Source organism: Mustela lutreola, chromosome 10 (assembly GCF_030435805.1).
Source record: "Mustela lutreola isolate mMusLut2 chromosome 10, mMusLut2.pri, whole genome shotgun sequence".
In the NCBI taxonomy this organism is placed as follows: domain Eukaryota; kingdom Metazoa; phylum Chordata; class Mammalia; order Carnivora; family Mustelidae; genus Mustela; species Mustela lutreola.
Window position 1 is genome coordinate 73,539,739 of NC_081299.1, and position 10,262 is coordinate 73,550,000.

At 49.4% G+C, this 10,262-nt stretch overlaps 1 protein-coding gene across 2 annotated transcripts in view; it reads left to right on the top strand.

Moving 5' to 3' along the window:
* The first annotated feature begins 2,276 nt into the window (after positions 1–2,276).
* LMO4 (LIM domain only 4) overlaps positions 2,277–10,262 on the top strand; it is a 16,947-nt gene continuing 8,961 nt past the window's right edge. Inside the window, exons 1-2 of one of the 2 annotated variants that reach the window (XM_059136182.1) lie at positions 2,277–2,712; positions 5,457–5,695. In XM_059136182.1, the coding sequence (XP_058992165.1) occupies positions 5,460–5,695 (236 nt within the window). In that variant the 5' untranslated portion in view covers positions 2,277–2,712; positions 5,457–5,459. Of the gene's footprint in view, positions 2,713–5,093; positions 5,247–5,456; positions 5,696–10,262 lie in introns of those variants that run through there. The other variant, XM_059136183.1, reaches the window with a different exon arrangement.

A 10,262-nucleotide genomic window follows, 5' to 3' on the forward strand; every position in this document is an offset into this window, starting at 1 on the left:
GATCTTTTAGTGTACATACTTCAGGAAATACCTAACGTACCACAATTCATTACAGACCTGTATATTATGTGTTCTAGTTAAGAAAATCATTTTAGAAAAAATGACAAATAAAGACCCTTTGGCTCAATTCCTTCGTTTGTAGATGAGAAAATCAAGGGCCACAGCAGGAAATTGACTTGTACATGACAAATCATAACTTAATTGTAGCCCACTAAGATCTTGTGTCATCTCGTTTTGATTATTATAAATTATTAACAAATTGAAACTGAACCAGGGAATTAAAATGTGTGCATTATTTGTTTATGGGGTTCCTTTCCTCATTTAGTTAAATTGAGTTTTCTTTACTAACCTTCGAGGAACATTACATCTTTTTAAGATGGCCTTCTTTAATCACGCCCATCTGCAGCTATTTTCTGTACAGGGCATTTTAATTACTATTATACTTTAAATCATTTAAAAAATGTTTCTCATACGTGCACAAAGTGACTTATCATAAAAATGCAATTTTAAATACCAATCAATAAAAGTAAGTCGTTTAATTTTGAGGTGCTAGAAATATAAAGAAATGACCACTCTAATTGGTATTTAAAATGTTCTCTGCTTGATGTTACGGACAATCATTACTGTTTCTTTTGCGGCCTTAATTTTGATGATTTGAAGAAATCCCCCAAACAGACACTAAAACAGTAGATGTTTAACAACTGCGTTGTCTAGCCGGATTCTTCTGCAGGTCCCTTTCCTCAATCCAGCAGTACTGTATGTAATACAATATGAAAACTTATCCCACAAGGCTGGTTTTACTTAATGATACTTAGCAGAAGGGCTTTGCACTTTCATGATAATTTCCACCAGAAAAATCTCTCTGGAACTTACTAATAATAATCAGACCTAATATTAGCCTCAGATCAGAGATTTATTAAACCTATTTGGCAGAGTAGATAAAGTTGAATGACGAGGTAGTCAAGCATCTAGGCTGAGCTTGAGCCCTGGAAAGAGACTCAGGCTAGCACCCTAAAAGCATTCCTCAACAGTTAAATTTATACTAGACGTGACCTTTCTTACTCCCCAGAGGCTGTGAGATTGAGAACGTTGCAATTACTTCTCTTGCTTTCCGGGCTATGGGAAATCAGGCCTCATCTTCCACACTGGGGTGGATAGAGAGAGGGCAACACTTCCTCCCTGAAGTTTCCCTTAACTTCCAAAGTAAAGGCTGTGATCCTTCTATCACTAACAATTGACAAATATCCACGAAATGCCTACGAGGCTCTTGGTTTGTACTCGGGCTCATGGGAGAGGAGGGCTCAGTGGACAGTATTTAAGAACTACTGTTCTGTCTTTCCCTTGTTAACTGAACTTCCACTAAGGCTCATTAATCTCGAACACCGTGCATTAAAAAACAAAACCAGAACCTCTTGCGTGCGTGTGAAATCCACCCTAAGATTTCGGGAAGACTTTTCTTCCCAAACAGGAAGAGACCCATTTCTGAGAAAGACGCGAAGTTAAGTTTCCTCGGGGACTCGCATCGGCTCTAGGGGAGGGCAAGCCCCTAGGGGCGGGCGGGGGCGGGTCCCCAGGGTCTCCTGCGAGCTGGGGGGGCAGCGGCGGCACCCCGCGCCTCGGCTCGCGCGCCCGGGCCGCGCCGGGGTCCCCGACGCCCAGGTTCCTGCCCCCCACCTGATTCCGGCCCTTCCCTTCCCCTTCCCCGGCCCGCTCCGCCGCCTCCCTGTCTCCCCCGCCCCCAGAGTCTCGTTTCAGTCATCCCTTTGTCCTTCCCCGGATTGGCAGGTTTTATTATTCCGCCTGAACAATCCGGCCGCCCAGTGGCTGAGGGTCGCTGACGTCGGCGGCAGAGCCGGGGAGTAGTTGGGATTTTGCTCTGTCAGTAACACATGTGTAAGCGCCGCGGAGGGAGCGACCGAGCCGGCTAGAGGCCAGCGCCGCCGCCGCCGCCGCCTCCTCCTCCGAGCCGGGCAGCGGCAGCCGCAGCAGCAGCCCCGGCGGCAGCTCCGGGCAGCGGCGCAGGCTCCAGCGCGCCGGGCCCCGGCCGGCCGCAGCTCCCCGGCTCCCGGCTGCTCCCGCCTCCCGGCCTCCGCACCGGCCGCCGCCGCTCCGGGGCTGTTGTTTCTGCGGCTGCTCCCCGGCCGGAGGGGCAGGAAGCTCGGCCGAGCGACCGCCGCCGCCAGCCCCGAGCGAGCGGGCGGGCGAGCGCGCGGGAGGGAGGAAGGCGGTGGAGGAGGAGGAGGAGCGGGAGGCGCGCGGGCGGGGGCGGGGGCCGCCGGGCGGGGGAATATACAAAGTGAAGCCACATTGCCAAACTTGCAGCAGCGATTGCAGCAGTTGCTGCCGCTGCGCCGCGCTTGAAGCCGCGCCGCGCGGGCCGAGGGCTCCTGCAGCTGCTCGCGCGGAGCCGGAGGCGGAGGAGAACGCCGAGGACTGAGACTGACACCCCTGCTCTCGGCCGCCTGCCACTTACGCGGGGCCCCCCAACCCAGCCTCAGAGCAACGCGTTAAAAAAAAAAAAAAAAAAAAAAGAAAAGAAAGAAAAAAAAAAAGCAGCCCTTAGCCCCCTCCTCCCCTTTCCTGCTTCTGCGAGAACATCCCCTCTCCCTCCAGCTCCGCCAGCCAAGGCGCCCCTTCCTTGGAAGCCGAGCGGCTTCGCTCGCTTTTCGCCGTCGCCGCCTCTCGCAATATTGCAATATAGGGGAAAAGCAGGTAAGGGGACGGCCGGGGAGCCGCGGGCAAGGAGGGGGGAGGGGGAGGAGGGGGCCGATTTGGGCCAGGGCTGTTTTCTTTGGCTTCCTTCCCTTGACCGTCCCAAATTGCAAGTAAACAATACGTCGGCTTAGATAATGCGCGAGTCTGAAACTACCGAGGCCGGCCTGCAAGCTAGCACGGAGGGCAGCCAGCCCCGGGCAGCCAGCTTTGTAGCGGTTCCTGCTTACAAAAGGGTTCTTCTTGGAGACGGGGCTGGTGGGGGCCTTGGCTGGGGGTGGGGATATTTTCAGTTCATAAGGGAGAGGCAGGAGGTGCTGAAATGAGGGTTGAAGTATGAGAAGTAGTGTGGGGGAAATAGTCACGACCCCCCCCCACCCCCCAGTAAACACTATTTTTGAAACAGTGGCAGAAAGGATCTAAGTGAGCAGGATTCAGTATTGCTGGTTCTTTTCAAAAATTCCTCTTGGCTTATAAGTCTTTTGTTCAAATCCAGGAGAAATCCGGTGAATCACCTAATTAAAATCAAGACATGAATTAAGCATCCATTTTTGTACTACAAATTGCCAGCGCTACGTTTGTCCCTCCCCTGGTCTCCATTAAAAAACACCAGAGACGTTGTTAAAGAGGGGCAGATTTTGCCTCTAGCTGCCAGTTCTGCTTTCTATTTCACTGACTATCCCAGGACCTAAATTGCTTGGCTATGTAATTACTAGAGTATAAGCCTATTTAACTTAAAAGCTTTCTTTTTTTTCCAACTCTAAATGAAACTTGATGAGGGCCCGTCCTTAGTTATCAGGGGAGTCAGTTTCTGGTCAGTCCTCTTGATTCATCTCTTTTAGATTTAATCAGCATTAAGGTATTGCTTGTCCTTAAGAGCTTTAGCTAATGGGGTTACTGGATGCTTTTCTCAGTGTAATGTTTCCTTTTCAAAAAAATATACATATATATTTACCTCTCACCAAAGATGGGGGCGGGGAAGAGCTTGGAATCTCCTCCCTCCCTCTCCCCTTTTAAAAAGGAATTCGGAGCGATTAAAACGTTGGGGGAAACAGTTTAAAGACCTCGGGCAGGAAATGCAGATTCATTTGGGTTAGGGCTGAAATTGTAACAAAAAGCAATTCCTCGAGTAAATGCATCAGATAAATCAATTTACATAAAGGTATGATGCATTCGGATAAATGCAATGCTAATGGGTTTTAGAGTGGTCCTGTTTCCAAAGTCTCAGGGTTTTGTTACAGCTTAATTGGTGCAGTTCTTATTCTGGTTTATTGTGCGGTCACTGGACACACGTTCCGGGACTCTTTCGGAGGAAATGTGTTTAAAACCGGCCTATTTAAGGAACCCGAGTCCTTGTTTCGTTCCCTTCCCCTGGTTTTTTTGCTGCAGCCAAGTTGGGCCGGGGACAGGCAAAGTTCGCCCTCTCCCTTCTGAGGTATCAGCTGAATGTCTTGAGCAGATAGCCGGGAGCCTCGGGGGGAGCCTACACTCTCGGCTTACAGAGGACAAAGACAAAACAGGCTGCTTAATTGGCAGTAAATAACTTGATCTTTTTATAGAATAAGTGACTGGAGGAACACTAGGACTTTATTGGACTCAGGATTGGAGGCAACAAATTAATCGGTTTAGGCTAAGCTTTATAAATTGATTACTATATTATACTCCAGTTGCTTCTTTTGACATTCATTAGAAAGAGTGGGGAATTTTTAAAAGCAGTTTTTGGTGACAGCAGGACTGGTTCGAATATAACTTGGGCATCCTTTAATAGTGCCTTCTCGCATATTATCTGTAACCCCCCTCCCCCTTCGGAGGAACAAAGCTCTAGCATTTAAATTGCTGATCAAGGGCAGATTAGTGAGACCAAAGTGGAGAGTGTTTGTATAGGAAGTTAACAGGCATCCTAAAGTTCAATGATCTATTATTCTTGCCTGTGTCCTGAAAACCCAGAGAAAACACTCATTGATCTTCAAAATGAAATGAGATTTAGAACAATAATGGGAGATGGCGGTCACCACAATGGCATGTGAAAGGTGCTGTTTAAAATACGAAAAACCAGTTTCGCAACTTTACACACCGCACCCCCTCCCTCGCGTCCCCTCGCCTCCCCTCCCACCACCGCGCTCTCCCTCGCCCCTCCGCGGGTTCCTCCCTCCCTCCCTTTCAGAAAACCGAACTATTTCCAACTTGTGAACTGCAGCTGCACTTCCCCGGGCAGAGCTCGGGAGGGAACGTGGCTCCGGCGGGGACCGCCTCCCCGCTCCCCTCGGCTAGCTCTCGGGGCTCGGCGGGGGCCGGGGAGGGGCCGGGCGCGGCGGTGGGTGGGTTTGACCCTCATTTGCTGGAGGCGGGCGGCGAAGGAGGGAGGAGGGGGCAGTGGGCGGAGGCGGGGGCTGGGAGGAGGCGCCGCGAGGGGTGGAGCGCGCCGCCGAGCCTCGCTCTCGGAGTTTTGACAGTACCCAAGCTGAAATTGTCAGCGGCGGCGAGCGCTGGAAAGTTGAGAGGAGCTCGTGGCCCCAGAACAAAGCTTGAGAAAAGTAAACAGGCGGCTGCTGCCGGCTCTCCTCCCTCCTTCCCTCTCCCCCTCACCCTCCTGCGCGCCGTTGCCCTGCTGCTTCCTTCCAGCAGCTCTGGGGGGTGGGGTGGGGGGGGAGCAAGGCTTCGCTCTCGCGCGCGGCGATTGCTACTAACTTTTGCATCGCCCCTGTTTTGTCTTTCTCTCCCTGTCCCCTTCCCGCCCTCTGCAGACCATGGTGAATCCGGGCAGCAGCTCACAGCCGCCCCCCGTGACGGCCGGCTCCCTCTCCTGGAAGCGGTGCGCAGGCTGCGGGGGCAAGATTGCGGACCGCTTTCTGCTCTATGCCATGGACAGCTACTGGCACAGCCGGTGCCTCAAGTGCTCCTGCTGCCAGGCGCAGCTGGGCGACATCGGCACGTCCTGTTACACCAAGAGCGGCATGATCCTTTGCAGAAATGACTACATTAGGTAAGACTTGGCTGCTTTCCTTGAGATGGGTGAGCGGAGCAATGGCAAGGCCAAAGGTTACCAAAGATTTTAAGGAAAGGAACAGGGAACCTCTGAGGATACGTTGTAACCTTCCCCTCGAAAACCTGGCTGGTCCGATTTAAGGGGTTCGAGAAGCACGTGTTGATCTCTCAATTTTTATTAGTAAATTCACCGCAGAAGCCATGCTGAGTAAAAACTCTATCCATCTGATGGGACTGGGCCGTTAGGTGTGCCAGTGTTGGGCGCTCTACTGACCAAAATTTTAAGAGGTCTTCCCCATCTGGACCCTCAGCTAAAAAGTGGGAATTAGGCTGCTACCTTAAAGAAGGGTAGGGACCTACATAGAAACTCAAGAGACAAAAGACTACACTTACAAATGAAGTGTAGTTAGTGAGAAATGATTTGCCTTTGGTGATGGCTAATTATATTTACATAAGCACTTTTAAAGTTTTTTGAGTGGAAAACTGTGACTCATTCTTCATGCTCCTTGTGAAAAATGCTGATTACCCATCAGTTTAAAAACTTGTAATTCTTCTCATAGTAAACTCCCTCTTTTTCTCCCCACCCTGCAACAAAACAAAAAACCCTTAGTGGTAGTGTTTTTCTTTGTATACTGTTACTTGGAAGCTTGTAATGCTCAATGTTAGTGTGTGGTTTGTGATGTAGAATTTGCAGGTTTTTCAATTGAGGAGAGTTCAGATTTTGGGGTTTTGTTGTTGTTTGTGTCCCTACCCGGGATCCCCAAAAAAGATTTAGGAAAAGAGGCTATAGAATTATACTAATCTTGCATATTAAAGCAATGTATAGGAACATTCATATGCCCCTGTAAGCAGTCTTTTCCAACAATTTTCAGTGCAATTAATGGAAAGAATTCAGGAGGTCAGGTGCCTATAGGATCTTTTCAGGTGAACTCAAGCTACTTAAACTCATTAATTTGAAAGGAGGCATTTGAAGGATTACACATTTAATTTGAGTAAATGGTTTGATAGACTGATGCACATGAATGCTTCTAGGAGGTGTTCTGTTTCAACATCCAGTAATTAAAAAAAAGAAAAAACAAAAAACCCACACGCACACCGTTGTTACGAGAGAACCCGCTGATACTAGAGAACCGCTCACTTTTACGAAGAATTGCATTCTAGTTAAATTTCTGTCCTAAACCGTTTTCTTTATAGAATATTAGTAGAAAATGTTGCTCTCTTCAAGTGGGTGAATCAATGGCTGAGGTATTTTGTACAAAGTTTAGTTCCATTGTGGTTCCCTCAACTCTGCATCTAAAAGTGCAGAATATCCCAGTACAGTTCTGAGCTGTGTATGTTTACCCCAGTAATATCATTAATCTAAAATGATGGAGTAAAATGACATTTGGTTATTCCGATAATGCAACCTGTGTCCACTCTGCTGGCATCCTCAATCAGCCAAGTAAAAGAAATATAGGAAGGGAGAGGGCTTTTATTTTTAAATTAAGATGGCAGCATTAATTTCGCTAAGTGTTCTTTTAGAAGTAAATGTTGGAAAATCAGCAGGAGCATGGGTGTAATGCTTTCTGGTCCTCCTTCCAAGCAATGCCATGAGCTTTGACAGTATTGCAATTAAATAGAGAGCAAAACTGGTAAGAAGGCAGGGTAGCTTAAAGTGCAAAAATTGACAGTGCTGTTCAGATGCGGTGAATTTCACCTCGACTCCAAGTGCATTCAGAAAGCCTTCGCTTCTGATTACCACTAATTAAAAAGAAGATGGGTCCACTTGCATTCCCTCAAGACAAGTTTAGGCAAGTGGCTTTCTGGGAATCGCCTCCTTTCCCTGTTCTTGGGACCAAATATAAATGCCCATTTGGTGTTTTCAGCTGGCTTAATGGAGCAATGGAGGATGTGCGCCCAGCCCCGCGCCTTAATTAATTGGGTTCGCATTCTCACTTTCTTTTTTCCTCTGATTTTGAAAACTGGAACCAGGCTTGCTCTTGAACTAGATGCTATCCTGAGAACCTTAGCTCCCTTCCGGGAGAGAGGAGTTCTCTCTCAGTACCAAATTGACCATGGCCTCCCACTCTGCTCAGGGCTCTTCAGCCGCTGAGCCCCCCCCCCCCCCCAACCCCATCCCCAGGCTGAGGAGTCTCTGAGGTCTTCTTCAGAGTTCCCTCCCTCTGCGCATCAAGATGCCAGAAGGGTGGGAAGGTGAGGAGGCGCGCGGCCCTTTTCCTCTCAGCTACTCCCTCCCCAGTCCACTTGTTGGAGGAGCTTTGAATTCTGCAAGATTGGCCACCTTAGAGCGGAGTAATCCGTTTGCCATACACCAGGTGAAGGGGATCCTCGGGCTCCTCCGCTCGATTGTGACCACAGAGCGATCTATTAAGGGGGTTTAAACTGCCTTTGAGGCGTGATCTTTTGAAACTACCAAGATACGGCTAAAGCTGCGGGGAAAGCAGGGCCCGGAGATGGTGGTGGTGTGTGTGGGGGGTACTGCTTTTCCTTAGTCCCTTCCCCCTGCGTGACCCAGTGTCGATTGGGCAGAACTGGTCCTCTGCCTCCTCTCCCTCCAAGATTTCAGATAAAGCGGCTGCCTTGCCGCAGCGAATCCGCACAATTAAAAGCTTTAATTAGTGGCTCCTCCATTTTCTTAGTTCTGATGGGCTTTATCTAATGAGATCTGGTCTCTGGCTTAGATCTGCTCCGAATGACGTGTCCGCAATGAATGAGAGCTGCGTCGCAAACAAAACATTTAATTAACAAAATTGGCCTCTAAGAGAGGGAGGGAAAGACTGGGGGGGGGGGTGCTGTGGAGGGGAAGAGGGAGGGTGGATCTTAAAGGGGCCAACGCCTGCCCACCCCCGCTCCAAAAGTCGGCGAACCTTGCAACTGTCCCCTCTCCCCCTACCCCCAGCTTCCGACACCCCTCCGCCCCCTATCTCTATCCAAGCGCCACCAAGTAGCTTTCGAAACTCCGTTTCTCTTTTCCTCGAACCCTTCTTCCTCCACCTCCATCTCCGGCCCGAAGACAGGCACGGAAAGTGCTGCGAGAGGAGGAAGTTCGGAGACCGACGGGTGGGGCCCCAGGTCCGGGGAGGGCGAGGAAGCGCACCGGAAGCCCGGGTGGCGGTCCTCCGCGAGCCCTCTCTTGCTTGGGTCCCGGCTGGGGCCCGGGGTGGGCCGGGACGGCGCAGCCCGAGGCCGCGTTCGAGGCGTCCTACCCGCCGGCGGCCTCGGGCCCGCGAGGGGGCGAGCGCAGGGCGGGAGCCGCGCGAGCCTTCGCTCTTTTCTTTCCCCGGGCTCCGCTCGGGCGTTCACGTGGCGCCCGCAGCCGCAGTGAGCGCCGCGCGGCCGGGGGTGGGGGGTCCCGGGCGGGTGGGGGGGGGGACAGTGGTGGTTGGTGGTGGTGGGTGTGTTTGGGGAGGGGTAGCGTTAGGAACGGAGGCGCCGCCAGACAGCGAGTTCATTTCCCTGGTAATCAACAGCAAGCTGCTATATTCAGAGAATGCTGTCCCTTTAATTGAACAGGCTAGGTAATTAAATGGCACTTTTCCAATAGGACGTGCTAGGTAAATCTAATAGTTGGTTATTTAATATCACTTTGAAGTCTGCCCACTCAAGCACAATGACAGCACAGGAGCATGTGAACTATTAGCTAGGAAAAAAAAAAAAAAAAACCCAGGATCTCAAAAATTAATTAAATCGCATGCAATTTAGGGGGAACGTTTATCTTGATTTGTCATAACAGAATTAATTCAAGGCCTCCAATTCACTTGGGGGCAGATCTGTTACTCTGAATTAACCAAGCGTAATTTGGCTGATTTTTTTTTTTTTTTCTCCCTCCCCTCTCTAATGCAGCAATTGCGATTATTCACAGCCCCCCTCTTAAGTATCAATAGCTTCTGGTGCTTTTAAGGTGCTTGGTCTCTAGTTATTCCGAAGTACCTTTAATGGACTTGGCTCCAGGCATAATTTCTGGGTTGCATTTCTTTGTTACATTTAATATAGCTGGTGCAGAATTTAGATTAAATATAGGAACCTGCTGGAAAACCAATTGCTTCTGGATCAGTAGTTGTGGATGTGCATTTTTCTTCTCAGATAGGATGCTGATATTTACTTGCAGGTACAAATGTATACCTTTCAGCCATACTTTTAGAAACGTACCTCTCCTTGCCTAAAAGCAGTTTAGAAAACAAGTTAGGTAGTGCACCATATCGTGCGTATTTGGCTTGAAGTAATAATGCATTTGAAAATAAGCCCACCTATTGGTCATTGAAGTTACTAAAAGATGCTAAGCATTATTACTAAACTAAAAATATGACTTGCTGTCCATCTCTTTATGTCAGCAAGGAGAGTTGGAGCGGAGCTTGTGAGAGCAGTACTAACACTACATGGTGTTTTTCATATAGGAGCAAAGCACCTTTAGAGTGCAGGGGTTTGGTGGGATTTCTTCCCTTCTTTTCCCTTTTCCCCATATAAGGAACCTCTTGATGTTTGTGATTGATTGCATTGCCCAAATGCTGAAATATTAACGACCTTCTTGGACTGAGGACCCAAAGAAGGGAAACTGAAACCGATTC